Genomic DNA, 20,116 nt, shown 5'->3' with positions numbered 1-20,116 from the left:
CTGTGACATTCTGGGAAACTAGCCGGGGCTGCCCCAGGTGGCAATGAATGGCACTGCATGACTGGTCTTTAGAGTCAAAACCCTCATCTGGATTCCACTGGTATTAGGAAGCTGTGTTTTCCTATGACTGTCTTTCACTTGCTATGATGGATTTGTGAATTGCCAAACTGAATCTGGTGTAACCTGACAACTGTTTCCTATGAAGTTCTAAAAAACCCATTCATTTAAGTGCAATGAACTATCTGTTTCGCTGATTTACATTATCACAAATACCTCAATAAAAAAAAATAAACAGAAATAAAAACAGAGACATATTGTAATGTGCGCAATTACTGTATTATAATGTTACATTTTAAACTTTCATCACCAGGTTGACAGAGTTCAAAAAGATAATTTCTCAGGTTTCTTAAAAAAAATCAGCCAGTACAGAAGGCATTTCCCCCTTATCATTGCAAATATATTTGACACTTCAAAGTAAAAAGAAAACACCTGACCCCACCTTCCCAAAAAACAGAACTTTGTTGCACACAGGTACTTCAAAGCGATGCTGTTCATGAGGTATTAAATAAACACACACAGTTACACAGGATTGCCCAAAAATGATATATTTTTTTTACAAAATTTGCAATTAGTTAACAATGTAGATCTGAAATCATTGTAATTACAAAAGGAAGGTTGGCATTATCAAGTAAGAAGTTCTACCCTTTTGAATACCTGATGCTTATAATGTACTTTTGAGATAGGAATCTATATTATTCCAAATTAATGAGTGCTAAGTTATAAGGTTACTCCGTGCTGGCAAAAAAAGGGACTTAAATGTATCCAGCTTGTATTTTTTTGCATTTTTAATGTGTTAGGAATTGGGGGTTGCAATGAGGGTCATAGAGAATATCCGAATTTTATTAAACAAGGGATTCTCTCTAAAGTGCTAGTGATTTCTTTAAAACTTGAGTAGTTACTAAGATCTTAGGAAGTTCAAGCACCTCAGAAGACTAAAGTCAAAAAAAATAACTGGTCACCTGCAACTGTAGTGCTTAAGAGGTAACAGGCTGAGGGAATGCCATGTAAGCTGATCTCAGCTGCACAAAAGCTTCCCTACATAGAATTAATTACACACCTTAGTTCGCTTTGACTGTTTCCATACTGCCTCTCCATGAGGCCTCTCTCTTCTTCCTTGTGTGTTTGTAAATGCTATTGGTGGCTCTGTGTACATAAACAAGGAGAAGATGCTTGGTGAAGGAGCTCTAACCAGGTGCCAGGTGTAATGCACAGCAGAATGATGTTTTAACACCGTTTTCAAATAGTGAAGAATGCCCCTGACTTGTCAGAGACTTCATGGAGCAGGACTCTCCATGGATTTCCTACTGAGCCTCCTGGAACTGAGCAGACACTCAGGAATCAGCATAAGGGGCAGAGTGGAAATCTGCAGTGGAAGGGGTGGGATTATTTTCTGTACCTGGAAGGTCCATTATGTTGGAGGAGCTGCATGGCTGGACAGATGCCTATAAAGGAGGCAACATCCGACTGGCACCCATTTATATTTCCTCACTGACTAATCTGCATTCAAAGAGTATTATCTTCTCTGTAGATGCGAAGTGAAGGTGCAGAATGAGTAAGACTACCAGAGGAAATGGAGTTCTGAAAGGCAATATAAGTTATCATGCAATATAGTTATTTGAGCTCTAAAGGGAAAAAAGGATATTTTAACACACGAGAGGTAAGGATAACTTTCTACGGCTTCCTTAAATAGTTAACCATATAGTGGTGTGTCAATAGACTTGCCATTTCATTTGAAGGAAGGTGATCTGACTGAAAAAAGAATGGAATCAGTGCAGCTGGGTGGGCTGGTTAACTGACTTGCCTGCAAGACAGAAAATGCTTAAGCTGTAGACAAAGGTGCTGTTTGAAGATGCTGGTATCTGCCCTAACATGGTGTCTACATGGATTTACAATCACTTTCTTTCTTTAAAAAAGGTGCCACACACATTTCCACTAAAACTGGCATTTTTCTAGTTACACAGAACTAAGCAATTATGAAGGTAACAAAACCTGCTATTTCAGTTTTCTTATACTATTTAACTCCAAAACTCTACCCAGGACAGGTTTGGAAGATGGCTTTTCTGGCTGCATATGCCATGAATGTGGACATCCCCAGGCAAGGTTGTGAACTGGATAATTTGCTGGCAGCAAATGTGCTCGCAAGACAACAGAAGTTGAGGCATCAGGTTCAAATATTATGGATGGTCATAAGAGGGCATATAGAGAGGACATTTGGGAGGAATTATGTGCCTGATAAAGCATTTTATGAACTGGCCTCCAAGTTGCATGATGGTTTTAGAGCTAATGATCAAACTCAGGTCATGTTAAAGGTAAGGTTGTAATCCAAAAGACACATTTGAAGTTCCTGAGTCTCCACTAAGTTACATTTTGTGGAGGGGAAGAGGCCAAGGGAATCTGCATTTGCTTAACTGTACTCTGAGGTAGTCCATATTCTTAAATATGCAGAAAGAAAGGCTAAACATTAAAGTGTATACGATAATGTTATAACCTTGTAAACAGTGCTTAGTAGGAACAAGCAAGTTTCACTGACCAGGATCAGCATAAAAAGGTATACACTAAGCCTAGCTACACATGAACACATTTTGGGGCTTGCATTTAGAAGCAGCTTATTCTGAAATTCTTCATAGTGGTTTAATTTAAAAGTAAGCAGCGTTGCATAAAAGGGCTTTCCTTCTGGCAAAGTAAACTGTACACAAATTAGTGGCTAAACATTTAAAATGTCACTCCTAGGAGGGGAAAAGTACTTGCAGGATCATTGCCGATTCCATATTACATGAAGTGTACTACACTTCCTTCTGAGCAAGCAGCCGGAATCGTGCCTTAAGTAATTAGTAGCACCAAGCAATACCCTCTTGATGACCTCAACATTGTTTTTGAGGCACAGCTGCTTGTGTGTGTGAGTGCGTAATATGCATCTTTGAATATTTAATATCAAAAATTTAGCTCCATTATGTGCATTTAAGAATTTTTAAAAAACTGTTTTAACACATTAAGAAATGTAAATGATGAAATGTATAAGAATTATAGTCGCCTGACACTTTAAAATGTGAACGATCACTGATGTTCTGCTATACTAGAAATATATTTTCTGTTAAAAATACGTGTTAGGTTCCTAAATGGTGTTTAAATGGCTGCAAAAAGCTTCGGTGATTTTTCTTGTGCGCGTGAATATCCAGAGGCTCAATCCAGCAAGCCTTTGATTTGAAGGGCCTGACAGATTGTTTCCTTTAATTACAAATACAACTGGATATCCCCCCCCCAAGTTAGAAAATAAGGCAAGTGCAGTTCTGCAAAAGGTGCTATGACACCCCCTCCCCAGCGATATATCAACTTGCTCACCGAAGAAACATGACAAGTGGTGTAATCCTAGTAAGTACCCCAAAAGGTTCCCCCCCTTAAACCTGCATTTGTCAAATAGAACAAATAGCTATCAAAAACTCAGTGACCCAACATAAAATTCAGAAAATACTTTTTAACTTTATAAATACAAGCATTCTGTATTTACATATATCATCATCTACCTTTTTTATTTTGAAAGACCCTTTCTGCTTCCATAAAATACGTTATTAAATTATCTCAGTGTTTCAAATGCAGACTGGGATACCGAAACTAAAAGATCAGGAAACCATTAGGACTCTTTTCTGGATTTGATCTTTGCTGGAATTTGCTTCTTTAAACTCTCCTGCCTCCAGCCATCAGGCAAACTGCTTAAAAACATGTCAGGAAATGAAAAATGCTGTAGTCATAATAATTAACGTTATAGTAAAAAAAAAGAAAGCTGTGGTATATTTGGGGGCTATGTTCACAAATGCTTCGATAATTGCTTCAGCATTCTGGCTTCTAAATTACTTATGTCATCTCTGAGCTGCAATACATTGTTTCAAAATATTACACATTAGAAAATATAGATTTTGTTCACCCAGATGTGTTACATTTTGGCTTTGTGTGTTAATGTATCTTGAACTCTAAACTCCTGAGTTAGAAAATGTTGTTCACCTTATGCTTATTACCTTATACCAGGGGTAGTCAAACTGCGGCCCTCCAGATGTCTATAGACTACAATTCCCAGGAATCCCTGCCAGCGAATGTAGTCCATGGAATTGTAGTCCATGGACATCTGGAGGGCCGCAGTTTGACTACCCCTGCCTTATACAATAAATTCTTATACTGTGGGACAACCTGAAAAGCATCTTGTAAACTACAAATACAGAATCATAAAACAGAATGATTGAGTTGGAAGGAACCTACAGGCCAAGTTATCCAACCCCCTTGCTCAATGCAAGATCAGCCTCAAGCATCCATGATATCTGTCTAGCCACTGCTTGAAGACTGCCAGTGTATTTGTTATTAGAAATCAAAGATATCTACTTTGTGGTAATATGTAAAATATTCAATTAATGAAACAAAATAATAGACAAGGGATTCCCAAGCAGGGCTTCGAGGAGACCTCCTCAGGGGCTCCATGGCCCTCCTCGGGAGGGTGGTATAAAAACTGAATAAATAATAATACCCTATCTTAATGGACTTGGCCATACTTCCAGCCCAGTTCCAGTGTTCCTCAAAGCCTGAAAAATATTTCATGGGTTCTTCAATGGTCAAAAGGTCGTAACAGACCTTACATCCAGTCCTGTTGAAGTTAGCATGTTTTTTCTATTCTTTGCCCCATGCAGGCATAATAATTAAGTGTTAGCATTTTTCTTTTCACCAATTTGAACTTAAAAATGCAGTGCAAACCAAGTCACATAAATAATCTTGTCTGCAAATAATCTGTAAGGACACCGACTCTGGACTCAGATGCTCTATTTATCCAAATAGGTTGGTTTCATTCTCTCTTGAGACCCCAGTGAAGCATGGAGCAGACTACAGGTGATAGCATGAATATGGAACTCATTCTACTGAAATATAATTTATTCAGCAGTTAAGAACAACTATTTATGGACAGCCTTTGTTTTAATGCAGCACTGAAAATTTAGTTGATGGGCAATGGATGGAGAAATGTAAGGGTAATGGGTGCAAATCCTTATGTAAACAATTAATTTACTTGCCGTCTCTTATTGCACTGAAAAAAAGTGTAATACAGGGGCCATAACATTGGATTAGAAGGCCTGGGTTCACGTCCCAAGTAATCCACAACATTCACCTTGGTTTGTTTATCACGCCTCAGCCTAATTTAATATAGGAGGCTATTGTGAGGATAAAATGAGGGGGGGAAATCAGGTGTTGGGAAACAACATAATAGCATATGTGCTGTGAGTTGGGGAAATGAGGCTTTTATTGTTGCTTTCCAGCTTTACATTATTTATCTTGTGAGGCACAGAAATATTTGCTACGGAAAAGACAACAATAGAAGCAAAGATACCCCTAGGAAGAAGGCTGGTATAAGCATTTTGGTTCTTTATGCTTTTGGCAGTGGTTACCTAACCCTTTTGCAGTGGAAGCTGAGATTGGATTCTTAACATTGCCTGAGTTTTGATCCTCATCCTCTCCTCCCATATGGCTTCTGTTAACCACTAGGTGGGAATATATTTGTCACAGGGCATTTATACATCAAAGACCGTTTACGCACTGGGAACTTCACTGTCCCAGCTCCTGTGCAGGAGCACAAATCGGGAGTGGATGAGACACACTAGGCCAAATGCTCCCCCGTGTGGGCGCAGGAAGAGGTGGGGCAACCTGCAACGACTAAATCTCCAGCCTGCAGCCCAACATGAAACCTCCAGTGCGTAAACGGTTAAAGTGAGCTTCTCTGATAATTAGCAGTAAGCAAAGGTATTTTAATCCTGAGAAACAGATACCCCCCCCCCCCTATACTTCATGTATATTTTGGAAAAGCTGTGGCAGCCTTGGATGTAGCATAACACTACAATTATGGAAAGAACAATTTTAAAACATCATTGCAATGTTTTGTTATAAGACAACAAAATCACTGGCCTTTTGGCCTTCCATCCAGCAGTCTTATGGTCAAAATGGCATTTCGTGTGATGTCGCACATTGTGTACACATACAATTTCAGAACATACCTTGTGACACCTTGACCTGGGCTATCACAGCTTTTCTAGAATTATTTGAATGTTCCTTGAGAATAAATTTTGAATAAGTTCATATTAGTATACTAGATCTTTGAAAGCTTAAATAAAAGCAAATGAATTTTAGAATTATCAAAATAGGTCAGGTAAGTTACCCTCAAAATATTTGTATAAAGTTTATATAAGTGCATAATTAAAAATACATCTTTAAATATAGTTAAAAACATATTCTGAAAATGATATGATTTAACTTTGGTATAATCCTATGTTGGCATTCTCTTATTATTTATTTTTTTTAGCAGTGATAAGCTATATATTTTTTTACCACTGAGGCTGTAGATTTGTGATAAAGTTGAACCAAAAATAGCTGAATCCATCAGGCTTAAAACTTGAGATAAGATTCTAAGGAAATTGATGGGGACTATACAGTGCTTTCTCAAGCTTACAAAGAGGTCTCTCATGTGTGCTAAATCAGCTCATATCTGAATTTATTAATATGCAAATTTCCTTCTTTTTTCCTTTCATGTCTAAATAAGAGCTATAAATGGACTCTTAGCTGACCTGATCTTTTGACGCTGCTCTCTTCTGCAGGCCATCTTTCACCTTAAATTTATACACAACATTTTCCTACACTTTGAGCAACAATCCAAGTTCCTCTGTGCAAACCCAACTGAAATGAACAGGAACGGCACATGAGCACAGTAGATTGTGGCCGTAGTTGCTAGCTTTAAAAACAGCCTGTAATACTAAAGAAGATACAGAACCTTACTTTTTAACACTGCTTGGAGTCCTTGAGAATTGTCGTAATAGGGTACAATAAGTGGATTTTAAAAAATAACTTTTGTAAAATACATATTTATTCTTCTCATCGTTGTGCCCTGGAATTCATTTGTTTTATTTCTGGACATCGTTGCTCTTCGTGCATTTAAGCTCTTTCATAATGTCTCAATTTAAAGTAAATAAAACACCTCTTCAGTTTTTTGGCATTGGGGGATTCATACCGCAGTGACAGATCCATTGTGGCGGGAACGTGACCTTTCCAATGGTATGCGTCTGTTGTCTGGAATACAAAGGGAGAAGAGGAAAGAAAGAAGGGGGGGGGACAGAAAACAAAACAGCGTAAGATTCTAAAACATGGATATTGCAATGTCAAGAGGTTCTTAAGCAGTCCCGGAAATAATTTCATATGAATATATAAATATATCAGGAGGAGGCTGGATCAGAGAAGTTTCAGAATACAGCTGCAAGGCGGAGTTCAAGAGTTCTGCAATCAGCAATAAATTACTTTCCTGATCAGAAAAGCTGGGGTGATAAAAGCATTGGAAGAATCCTGAAGCACTCTCCCTTTGGAAATAGCAGATGATAACTAAAATGCAGGGGGAAACGTTACTATATAAAGAATCCTTTATGCCCAGTAGGCTTTGGGATGGAGATAGGAAAGTCACTGTTTTGATGTGCTGAAAATTCACAGGTCATTATAGAGAGACCCCTCTCTCTCTCTCTCTCTCTCTCTCTCTCTCTCTCTCTCTCTCTCTCTCTCTCTCTCTCTCTCTCTCTCTCTCCCCCAATACAAGCATATAAAACCTTTAATTTAGTACACTGTATCATCTGCTTCCAGCTCCCTCACCTATGTATACCCTGAACATGCAATGCTAATAGCCACTTAAGTATGAACAATTATATTACATCAACTGTTGTGATAAATAATGTGATAAAAATCAAATTCATCCAGGGCGCACAGACCTTTAGTGCAAACATTTGGAAGGACAGGCGCACAATGAAAAAAAGGCAGGCAGAATAGAAATATGAATGTTTCCTAGAAATGAGAAATACACAACTGGGCAGTAGTTTGCTGGGTCCCACAGTAAAGAGCAAACCACCACCCAATTCAATGTCTTTCAGAACTCCCCAGTAGTAAGGGAGAGGTTGACAATATCTTCCAGAGGGCCTCCTATTTGCTGGTTGCTTGTCTTGAGCACCCAAGACAGCCAAGGGGCCTCCAGTTCATTTTCTACATAAATCATGGCAGGAAGGTCTTGGCAGAGCAACAGGATTTTATCTGCAAAAAAACTTGCTAATGCTTCACAGCCAAGTTCCAACTGACTAGAGTTTTGGCACCCTTCGGGCAGTAAGAGACCGAACTACCCTAAAAAATTAGCCACTTTCACTGCCATCTCATACGCCTTCATAAGCGTGCAGTAAGATGTTCTTGCCGCCTCGCTGCCAGTATTCCTCCATACTTGGCCCTAGTCATCTCACTGCCCTCTTCATCTCCCATATATCACAGAGCTAGTTTGAAGGGAGGTCAGAGAGGTTGTTGTGGAATGATCTTGTCAATAGTGGCCACCAAGTGGGACTGCCAGTCCTCCACCAGTGCCTTCAACAAGTTGCCGGGAGGCATTGAGTCCCACAGAGCAGTCAGGAATCCAGATGGATACATAAGTCTCTGCAGGTGGGCTAAAATATGCCCACCACCCAAGCACAGAGGGGGTGGTACCCTCAGCTGGGACTTCAGGGCACAGTGGGCTGACCATGGCCCATTATGCACGGAGTGGAAGGTCCGCATTCGGGGTGGAATGGAATGGAGGCCACTGAGGAAGACTCTGCAGGAAGGCAATAGCAAATAACACTCGTCGCCAAAGTCCCATGCTGGGGTCACCACCAGTTGGCTGCAACTTGATGGCACTTTACACACAATATATATGTTATCTAGAAAAAAGTATTTTAAAATATTTTAAACCTTGTAGCTTAAATATTCAAGAATGCACATAAACTGATGTGGTCACTGAATGTACTACTTCTATCGTTTTGGATTAATTGAAAAAATTATTCTCTAAAAATGGAAGTTTTGCCCCTAAGTACCAGAAAACAGTGCAGTGCACCAAACTAAATGCTGACTTTCATTTTAATTGTAAAAACCACTTTGAACTCATATTGATATAGTAATAAAATGTGCCGAGACAGAAATGCAATGAATACGTTACATCCAATATGCAAATATAATGTAACTGCCTTCATTTATTTGCAAGTTTTGTCAGGGATGACTGTTGTTCTTGCAAAAGCCAAAAGACATCAAGATCATAGGGTGTATTTCTAGCTTAATGGATGCTTGCAAACACAGATTTACTTCATCTATAATTGCTCCTCTGTGTGCATGTCTATGTGTGGGGGGACCTCTAGGATTCTCAGATTTGGGTCGTTCAGGTAGTTAGAACTTTTTAATTTATAGAATTCAGGTCTTCACATTCTGGCATGGCCACAATTGCATCTGTTTGCCATTTGCATTGTTCAAGAGTCTGCTTGCTTTCATTTCTATTACAAACATTTCATACGTCACTCTCTAGCCTTAGAAACTAAGGACACTTTCACAAGCGACATATAATGGTACTTGAATTTTCCATGTCGGTTAATCCACTGACCAAATCTTTCTCTCTCTCTTTGTTTTTAATACTGCATTAACAATATTTAGCAGTGGTGTACTGGAAGCTAAATTAAGGTGATCAGATTGTCCCACTTTTGGAGGGACATCTGGGCGCACCTGGCAAATTGTACTCATGTTGCAAATAAAAATATATATATATTACAATACTATTTTTGCATTCTATGTGTTCTATGAAACTTTTTGTTGCTCCATATTGACCAAATTTTTAATCAAGACCTCCTCCCCGGTCAATGGTGTCCCGCTTTACCAATGTTAAAATCTGGTCACCTTAAGCTAAATGGAATTCTTGGAATCACTTGTGGAAACACTGTTAACAGCAATTTTGGGCATCATGAGAGAATGAAAAGAGAATGAAAGGGGGAGAAGTGTGGGAATTTACCATTAAGTCTCCTCGATGACATATGGGTTTCAGCAATGAGTTCAATTGACTTCAGAAACCTGGAAGATGGATATGCTAATTCATTCAGTCCTCCCTCCCAGCCTGTGGTAGAGAGGTAGTATTGAAATGGACTGTGGGTGCCTAACAGCTGAACACGAGAGTTGTGGCACTGTCATGATCAGCTGAAACACATGTGTGTGTGTGGTCCCTTTAAAGGCTCTCAGCCTTGATGGGGAGCCTTTAAAGGCCGCCACTTCCTTGCATTACAGTTGATTCTGACAGCTTCGTGAGGGGTGGGCTGTCATCCTCAGCTGTAATGTGTATGCTCCCATGCTTCTGCATATGCTGAACATTCCAAAGCCTCCTGACAGGTGGGGCTTGTTCTGGAGGCTTTCAAATGTTCAACATGGCGTTAGGCTTTCTCAACCAGGGTTTTGTAAAACCCTGGGGTTTCTTAATGGGTCTGAAAGGTTTTCCTGAATGGGTGGAAGTTAATTAATTCTTATATATACTTCTAGAATGTGTGAAACATTTTTCAGGTGATATGACCATATACGGCCAATGGCGGACCTTGAAGGTGTCAGAAACGGGGGGCTGGGGGGATGTGTACTCATCTATGCTTCCTAGCCTTATTCTATTTAATTGTACAACTTCAGGGTTTCTTGACGCCTGAAGAATGTTTCAGGAGTCTCTCAACTAAAAAAAAGTTGAGAAAGGCTGTATATTATATTAAAGATGAGCTTGGTAGCCTAACTCACAATGGCTCACTCTCTCATCCATCCCCTTGCCAATCCTATCAAAGAGAGGACAAAAGTGGATCACAGAAGGATTTAAAAAAATGCACAAGAAGGCATACCATTATCGGACACCTCTCCCCACAGTTGGAATGGTACAGCTCAGGGAGAGATTGAGCCACCATAGTAAGAAGTAAAGCCTGTTGGGGAAAGTGGAAAATTGCCGTGAAGCATCAAGGAACCTTACTGATAGAGACCCAGAGAAAAAGCCTTGGCTGGCTGGTCCTGGCCTTAGATGGCTTAACTTGACACTATTCTGCACATGCCGGACAAAGCATTTTAGAAGTAGATTTTCCTATTTTGCATGGGAAAGTCCAGCTGCAAAAGCACACTGAAAATGCATTATCAAACGCATGTGGAATGAGCCATACAGAAGAAGAAAACAAGGGCATGTTCTTCTTACCTGGATAGGAGATGTGAGTGGGATGCAATAGTAGTTTACAGTGTCATGTTTTTTTTATCAATACATACAATTAAGTGTCCCTTTATTTTGCTTTAACTTTGTTCCCCATGCTTCTGATGAAAATCCATTTACAATACAATCATGATAGAACAGTATCTGGACTTTAAATTAAAAACGAAAAGGAGAGGGAATGTAAATGGGCAAATAAAAGAAGCTGATGCTTCTTTAGCAATAAAAACACATTGCAAAAGCTCTACCTTATTAGAGTAATTTCACTTGAAGCAGCAGATGAAGGATAGAAAACACCCTTGTAAAAGGCATTTGTATGGCCTGTACCCTTTGGGAGCCAATGAAAGCATCTGCATGAAATATTTATTTGTTCCTTCATTTAAAACTTTGCTCACTGGAAAAGCCTAATGAGATATGCATCTAGTTTTTATGAACGACTCCGGGGACAATATTCATACAATTCCAGTGAACTTTAGCACAATGTAAGCAATACAAAACCTAAACACCACAGATGGAAGAGAATACACACAACTGCATTTCATTTTCTGCTTAATGGCTTTATTAAGGGATTAAAATTGCTAAAGACCCAAAGAAAAAAAAGCAACACCAGAACAGTACATAGCATAAGTGTAGTGGCAGCTCTCCGTTTCTCAGCCCAAACTAGTTTACCAGGTGGCCCACTGTGGCAGACAAATTCCAACTTCCAATGGCTCCCCCCCCCCACTCTCGCGGTGGATATGGTGATGTCACTTCTGGTGACCACATTTGCAATGCTCTAGGATTTCTCCAAATTTCTATGGTCTTTAATGTAGATACTTGGGAAATTCCTACAGCAATGCAAGTACGTATGCATGGTCACTTCCAGGTGATCATTCAGAAGTGATGTCACTGCAACAGTAACATTTTCCCTCCACATGCTCTGCCCAACCCCAAACTCCTGGAGGTTGCCAGTGCAGGGCTGACAACCATAGCTGAATAGAATCTATCTGAGCAGAACTAATATCAGCTTACTTCGGTCTGCAAATTTCAGTTGGTTTCGCCAAAAATTTTATTTATAAAATTTTATTTTACAGTGCACAACAAACTCTGGTTTTCCGAAGCACCAAATCACAGTTTATATGTAAACTCTCATTTGTCTGCTTTTTGACTTATCTCCACCCTCCAAAGAAAAGCATAGTTTTCTTATACCACCATCACTATTTGCATTACTCAGTCATTTGGGGGATGGGAATTTAGTCATCAGAACAAACCGCAATAAAACCAAACTGTGATTAACAGCAACAGATCCTTTCCCAACTGGGATAACAGATAGAAGTCTTTCTTGACCAAGCCAATACACTAGTCTGTGGCTAGGCAGGAATTTTACTACCTTACTTCTCCAGCTTAAACACTACAGAGATGTTAGCTCTTGGCCTCATTAATGAGTGATTTCAAAACATTCTTGTCATAAGCTGGCAAATACGCAACAATCATTTGAGATATTATCAGAACTGAAACAAGCTGGAAGGAACTGATTGCTTTCCCTGTATGCAAAAACTACTCTTTGCTCAGATGATTTCTGTAGTAAATTTTAAACTGCTGCTGACAGGTAAATGTTTTCTCATTTATATACAATCATGAACAATGGATCTTCATGCCATTGGTCAGTTTCGGTTTAATTTCTGTGAAAGAACAGCTGCATAATTTTATGGTTGGGGGTCACCACAACATGAGGAAATGTATTAAAGGGTTGCAGCATTAGGAAGGTTGAGAACCACTGCTTGAAATGAATTTTGGGAGTGGTGCTGGAAAAATAGTGACAAGGGAAGAGATGGTTGAGAAGCTGGATTTGAGGTGGGCTTTTTTTTTGGAGGGGGGGAGAGCGTGAAAACCATCTGTGGGTAAACTAAGATCAGAAAACATTCCAAGACAAATAATCCATACTCCATTCCTTTGGACTTGCAACCACTTTTCTCATTATCTCTTCTGAACTTCCAGATCAATACAACAGACCCCAGAATTGTATCTTGATGATCTATTAAATTTCTAACAGACTGTGAAACTGAAAAGAGACTCCTGAATGCATTCACCTTGTGGTTTGAAACACTGGCATCCTGTCTTTTGTGCCTAATTAGTATTTAAAACAGGAACTACCCCCCCCAAAAAAAGTACAACAGTTTCAATAAGGCCTCCTAAAAATGTACAGTGAAATAAATCTGAATGTGACCTTTTAGAACTGACTTAAGGTGACATTTATTGGGATTAGTTTCCCTTGTAATCAGAACTCTGAAAAAAACCAAGCAACACCAATCTCTGCTACACTGCCTTCTAGAAGATCAATCTTAGTGAAGTTGTGATAGTGGTTGGTAACACAAATTCAAGTTTTATAAAAAATGGAGGGAAATTTCTGTGAACTGGATTCAACATTATTCTGCTTTGCTGGTGACTTTTTGCTTTAGTTTAATACCTCAAATGTTTGGAATTGGGTTGGGGTACAAATGTTAATGTGTAAATAAACATCATTTCTCTGTTTCAGACGACAACAATGTTGACAAGAATTGATAAGTAAAATCTCCTGAGTGAAAGATGAACCTGTTTGCAACTAAACAATGAACCATGTGAAAATATGTTTTTAACATGATGATTAAGAATGTATAATTTGTGGAGGACTAGTCAGGGGTCCTTCAACCATTTATGGTCTGAAGAAAAATACATTAACTACTCTAAATTCTTTCAAAAAATCATAGTTGTATATAGACTATACATGTTAACCATAAAGAGACTGGGCAATAAAGACCACAAACAATAAGGTAGAGTTCAAGGATACAAGAAATATCTTTTAGGGAGTCCTGATAATTCTCATTAAAAACAAAACCACCATTGTGATAAATATTAAAAACACATCCCTGTGAGACAGGTTATGTTGGGTGAAATACTCCTAGACCAGATTACAAAGTTCTCAGATAGACGGGACCTAGTGGTCATGGGAGATTTCAATTACCCAGGTATCTGTTGGAAGACCAGCTTCAGTAAAAATTAAAAGTCCAATAAATTCTTATCATGCTGACAACTTCATTTCCAAGAAAGTGGAAGGGCAACCAGGGGATTCGCTATTTTAGACTTTATTCTCACCAACAGGGAAGAACTAGCTGATGAGGTAGAAGTTCTTGATGCTCTTGGTAGTAAGTGATCATGAGATTTTTGACTTTATGATCTTGGGGACAGGAAAATGTATAGTTACATTTACAGGCTGGAATTCAGGAGAGCAAATTCCAACAAACTTAGTTATCTTGGAGATAGTATTTTGGGGTGGGAGAAAAAAGTTCTGCCATCTCTCCCCATGTTCTCCCCAGCACCTAACATCAATTGCCAAGGCAGAATAGAAATTCAAAACAAACAAACAAACAAAACTCTAAAGACTGGCCCTCTTTAGATAATTTTACATTATTCTCAAGAGCATTTTTATAAGCAATTTCACTTCTTATTTTACCTTGAAGTCAAGGTCCTAAGCAAGTTGTTTAAAATACATCTTTTGCAAAAGAGGTTTAAAATTTTTGTTTTCAAATATTAAGCAGAACTTTGCTCCCTCTAAAACTCCACCACCCCAAACAACTGCTTGTGAAATTGCTGAATGCTGTTCCATTTCTGACTGTAGCTCACAGTAAGCCTCGTTTTGAAACACTAACACATGCTTGCCTCAAGGGTTACAAGACAAATCAATCTCATTTGTCTCTTCCTCCAAGGGTAATTGGCCTTTAAAATCACACAGGAAAATAGGCCTGTTTGCCAACACAAGCAAGAGTCATATACGACCACTCATTCTGAGTTTCAACTCCCAGATGAAAATGGGGAGATAGGGTAGAAAGCATGATGAAAAAGCTGCTATATCGGACAGGAAGTACATAGGGCAATTCCGGGAATAAGGAGTGTAGCGAGGATAGTATGAAGTTACAATCCAACCACATCATCTTTATTACTTTTTATTTCAACAGTGAAAGAGTACCTTCTCTTTTTATATTCTGGTTATTCCATAACAATTTCATTGAACATAATGGCACAACAATTCTCTTCCGAGTTTTCCTTCTGAATCCAACAGCAAGCAGTTATGACCAGGGGATATGTTCCCCTTTGCACATACTTAGCAATCGGAGAGAGACAGGTTTTGATTTAACACAAACATGCCCAGATTAGAAAAGTAATTTATGCTAGTGCATTTCACTAGAGGTTTTATGTTTATTTATTTTGATTTATTATGAATTAAAAAAAAACTTTTAAAAATAGTTGAGTTGGTAGGTCAGATATTGGGATTGGGGTCGGCAAAAGGCTGGTAATGGCAGAGAAGCTTATGCGCAGGGATATCAACCTCTGCTGATCAATATATCACTTGTTCCAGTCAGTTCTCCAGTAAAGTATTCTTTGTTATCAATCAAAAAGTATTCTTTGTATCAATCAAACACCCTGTTTTCTTTCTACCTGTAACGTCTTAAAACAAATTGTGCCTTATATTTTCAGGAACCTACAGGAGTCCCTGAATTTTGCATTAAATACCATGGTTCTTTGGAATACAACATGAGCTTTTGTTTTTCTTTTTTAACTAATGGAGGTCCCATAGCTCTTTCTAGGCAAGAGATGTTCAGGGTCACTTTTTAAAAACACTTGGTAGGCACTGTGGTGCCTATGGCCACCACACCGGATATCTGTGTGGCAGAAATGGTTCATTCCGCCATGCATCTAGGTATCTCTGTATCTCATTGTGTAACCAGTTCAGTCTTTCACCTGACAAGCTTTTTCTTTTGGCAACCTCTTTCCTGTTTATTGCCCCCAGCCTGACAAACCTTCCACTTTAGGTATGCCATGCTCTTTGTTCTAACCTGACACCGGTTCCCATTTGTTCTCCTAAGTATCACTAAGGGCCATATCCCATATTCTTGATTTTGCTCTTCCTCAGAGTTTGTTTTGATTTACAGAGAACGGTTATGTCTTTCATCTTGCAGAGTCTGGTTCCTGCTGAAAAGTGGAGCTAGGGGGCCGGACATGGGGGGGGGGGAAGAGATATAAGCTTGCTTTTGCTATTGTTCTTTAGTTTTGACAACTTATTGATCAGGTTGACATGCATTTTCCCCATGAACTTGTCTTTGCACATATTTCTTTATGCTTTTACTTTATGTCCAGTTGGATAATGTCTTATTGAACTTGTCTTCTGCCTTTACACCCATGTAACTTGTCTTCTGAACCAGTTTCAGCTACTTTCATGCTTGTGTACTCGGTGATGTCATTCCCCATATTTCTTTGCCTAGTCAAGAAGACTTTCCTAAACTACCCTAGCTTTGCCTTTTGTGCTCCTTTAAAGCCAAGTTCTCCTGTTTCTTGCCTTTACTACTCTTTTCCAGTCCTTCAAAACAGAATACACCTTTTCCCACCTGTCAGTACCATGAGTACAGGCTATGTCATATCCACGACACAGTGCGCAAAACATCTTATTAGTTCAAAGAGCCTGTTTGGTCACTGGAGAAAGCCCTGTAGACTCTCCAGGTCTTACTATGAATGTCAAACTCAGTCACTGATGACTACCATCCACTTAAGAAGTTTTTCCTTAGTGTTCCACGACCAGACCTCCTCAATGTATCAAGAGCTAAATTAGGCATTTGCATTCCATCAGGGCCTGACGGAGCTTAAACAGTTCCGCAGGGCCTGCAAGGAGGAGCTCTTCCGCCAGGCATTCGGTTGAGACTAGATATATATAACCAACAGTGACCAAAGGGCCCCTGCTCCCCGCCCCCCTCAGAACACCACCTATACACTCTGGACCTGTTTGTAGGTTGCAACGTTGTATTGTTTATTGGTTACACAATTATAATGTTATATGTTTACAATTATATTATTATTGCACCGTCACCCAAATGTTTTATAAGACTGTTCCATGTATTGTTCTTGTGTTATTATGTAAACCGCCCTGAGCCCCCGGGGAGGGCGGTATATAAATATAATAAATAAATAAATAAATCCATTCTCTGTGTTTTGAGACAGTGGAAGAGTTAAGAAATACTATTCCTTGGTAGTGAAATCTGGATAACCAACTGTGTTAGCCCCCTGTCTTCCACTCTGAAGGCAGGATAAAAACAACCCTTATTACTAAAGCAGTGCATTATCCCCCCCCCCTAATGTTTGCATATCTGTGAATGAAGAGTGACTATTTCTTTAAAATACAAAAAAACCTCCACAAATAAGAGTTGGGGAAAAAAATTACAAAGCTTTTTTGGAAAAGAAAAATCAAATCCCTTTAGAGCGCAGTACTGAAACTGTTCCTCTAAACCTTTAATGTGAATTTGCTCAATGGGACTGTGTATACAGGTGTAGAGCAATTATTAGATTTGGTATCTGAATGAATTCAGGTTGCCATTAGAGCTTCAATGCTTCAGTGACCCCATTATTTTCCTTTCAGTACTCCCAGACCTGATCAACTTAATTATTCTGACTAGTGTAATGTTTAGGACTTGAATTTCTGATTGGTTTGAATCCAAATGGGACAACCAAAAGCACTCCATTTAAAAAAGAATACAAAGGGGGAGAGCTTGGAAACAGAGGTCTGGTCTACAATAACATTTCCTGTTATGATATTTTGTATACGGTGCTGCACTGAAATTCTCTCAGTTTAGACTGAAATATGCAACCAGCATGGCAGTCCAATGTCATTTGCACAAAGAGCAACAGCTACTGTGGAAGGTCCCTGCAGGTGACTTAATATAAGATCAGTATCTAGGTATTTCCTCTCTGGCTGGCTTCAGAAGACACTTGGAAGTGAAATTTAAATCTTTGCTATAGTTTCAGGGATAGTAACAAGTTTGATGTGATAGCATATGGGCCAGAAAAAGGCAAACGTTTTTTTTTTTAATGATATGGTAGTGGGATGGAGATAGGATATAAGAATCCAGGAAGGATATTTGGTTTTTGCTGGATGGGGAACGGGGAGCAGAAATGTGCTGGAGGCCATTTCAACTGGGAACATTAATTGTCCAATGAATTTATTCATGAAAGTGTGAGTTTCAGAGGAACAGGATTGGAAATTATGATCTTTCGTAATAATAAGCTGTGATACAAAGAAATCTCCCTGAATCTACAGCAAGTCAAATACATGTAACTGAACACAGCCTTTAAGGCAATGAGATTGGGGTGGTCGCTGGATAACCATGATTATCTCTTTCTGCCCCCCCCACAACAAGGAGATAAATCTTAACGTAAAAATGGATTGAGAATTTATTCGCTGCTCAACATTACTTCTCCCTCAAGGAAAAATTAATTAAAAAAAAATCTGAACTATGTACAAGCACAGGAAATTCTTTTAAATAACTAAAAACCCAGAACATAGTCATGGGGGGCTTTCTTCAAAGGGCTGGAATATGGGGGAAGAAAAGAGGGCCTTTCATATTAAACATTATAACCTTCAAGCTGCTTGTGGAATATGCCCAAGTTTTATTCTGCAATCTTATATATAGAACTACACAAAATGTGTTTCACTAGAGGCAGCCTGGCATTGGTAAAAGGCTAAATCGAAGTCCATGACTTGTTCTGAGGGTTTATCCTAAAGGGATTCCATGTCTTAAAAGGTAAAGGTATCCCCTGTGCAAGCACCGAGTCATGTCTGACCTTTGAGGTGATGCCCTCTAGCGTTTTCATGGCAGACTCAATACGGGGTGGTTTGCCAGTGCCTTCCCCAGTCATTACCGTTTACCCCCCAGGAAGCTGGGTACTCATTTTACCGACCTCGGAAGGATGGAAGGCTGAGTCAACCTTGAGCCGGCTGCTGGGATTGAACTCCTAGCCTCATGGGCAGAGCTTTCAGACTGCATGTCTGCTGTCTTACCACTCTGCGCCACAAGAGGCTCCATGTCTTAGCCTGTGAAATATTCAAGATCTATATAAAGCATTCAGAGGGAAAATGAATTCAGATTTTGACAATAAAGCATATACAAAAGTCTTCCTTTGCCCGTAAACATACCTCCCAGGACTTAATCTATGATAAAACTGTATTTATCAGTGGATGGAAACCTTATGGCTAGAAGCAATTCTTTTAAGAACACTGACATATTTAATTGCTCTTTTAAGCTGTTAAAAATGGCACAAAGAAGTGACACGACCTTTTAATCATGGCTCATGTTTCTCCATGAACTGCACTTTTGGTATATAATACAAGTTGAACCAACTTTTTAAAGTTTGACCAGTCCGTCAGTATCTGCAGCTTCTGCATTATTCTCCTCTGTTAGCCGTTAGACGAGGAACAAACAGATGGTTTTAGTTCAAGAACACGGAGAGGAGGAAAACATACATAAATGAATTCCGAATCCTAAGTAAACAGGCAGCTATCAAGTTAATATCCTCTCATCTAGAAGCATTTGTCCTTAAAAGAATAAAATCTGACATCAGAGTAGTCCTCTTCCCCCTTGCCTCCTTCCACTAATGAGACGTAACAGCTGCTGAGCCGGCAATAAATGTGTTTACGTCCAGTTAGATTGCCATCATTTACTACCCAATCAGATCCTCTGTGTTCTCCCCTTTCTTTCTTTTTAAAAGTAAGTCACAGGAGACCAGCACCAGCTCATGCTTGAAGGCATTTCCTGACATCAGCTTTCACTTCCCACTCCGGCTGAAAGGACCAGATTTGACAAAACACACAGGAAGCCATGAGAGGAGGCTCTTCACCCCTTATCCAAAGCTGCCTGACAGGAGTCAATACAGATTCCTTCACAAGGCTGCAATAAAAGGCAAGGGGGAGAGAAGCTGCTAGATGAAAGTCCAAAAAGCTTTCTAGTTATTCCTTACAATATTTTATTAAAGGTATTCATAAAAATGCATTTGGCTCAGTGGGGCTCTTGCCTGATTCTTCTGGTTCAAACTTTGAGCCGTTGGCAGCTTAAAGACAAAAAGTTAGTCATCCGTGCACAGATGTTCTATTCTTTATATACAGCAATGGATTTTGTGTGTTTGTGTGTGTGTGTGTGTGTGTGTGTGTGTGTGTGGAGGAAGGAT

The 20,116-nt window shown here is 39.3% G+C and overlaps 1 protein-coding gene across 5 annotated transcripts in view; it reads right to left on the bottom strand.

Annotated features, from left to right (window-relative positions):
- Positions 1 to 314: 314 nt before the first annotated feature.
- DIAPH2 (diaphanous related formin 2) overlaps positions 315 to 20,116 on the bottom strand; it is a 420,337-nt gene continuing 400,535 nt past the window's right edge. For 3 of the 5 annotated variants that reach the window (XM_077309067.1, XM_077309069.1, XM_077309070.1), the window contains 3 exons: positions 7,088 to 7,146; positions 6,081 to 6,135; positions 315 to 3,764 (listed from right to left, as the gene is read on the bottom strand). In XM_077309067.1, the coding sequence (XP_077165182.1) occupies positions 3,733 to 3,764; positions 6,081 to 6,135; positions 7,088 to 7,146 (146 nt within the window). In that variant the 3' untranslated portion in view covers positions 315 to 3,732. Of the gene's footprint in view, positions 4,071 to 4,206; positions 6,136 to 7,087; positions 7,147 to 20,116 lie in introns of all 5 variants that reach the window. The other 2 variants (XR_013226383.1, XM_077309071.1) reach the window with 2 other exon arrangements.

The sequence above is a fragment of the Paroedura picta genome, chromosome 13 (genome assembly GCF_049243985.1).
Source record: "Paroedura picta isolate Pp20150507F chromosome 13, Ppicta_v3.0, whole genome shotgun sequence".
Taxonomy (NCBI): Eukaryota; Metazoa; Chordata; class Lepidosauria; order Squamata; family Gekkonidae; genus Paroedura; species Paroedura picta.
The sequence above is the reverse complement of the archived record's forward strand: the minus strand, read 5'-3'. Positions and strand labels throughout refer to the sequence as shown.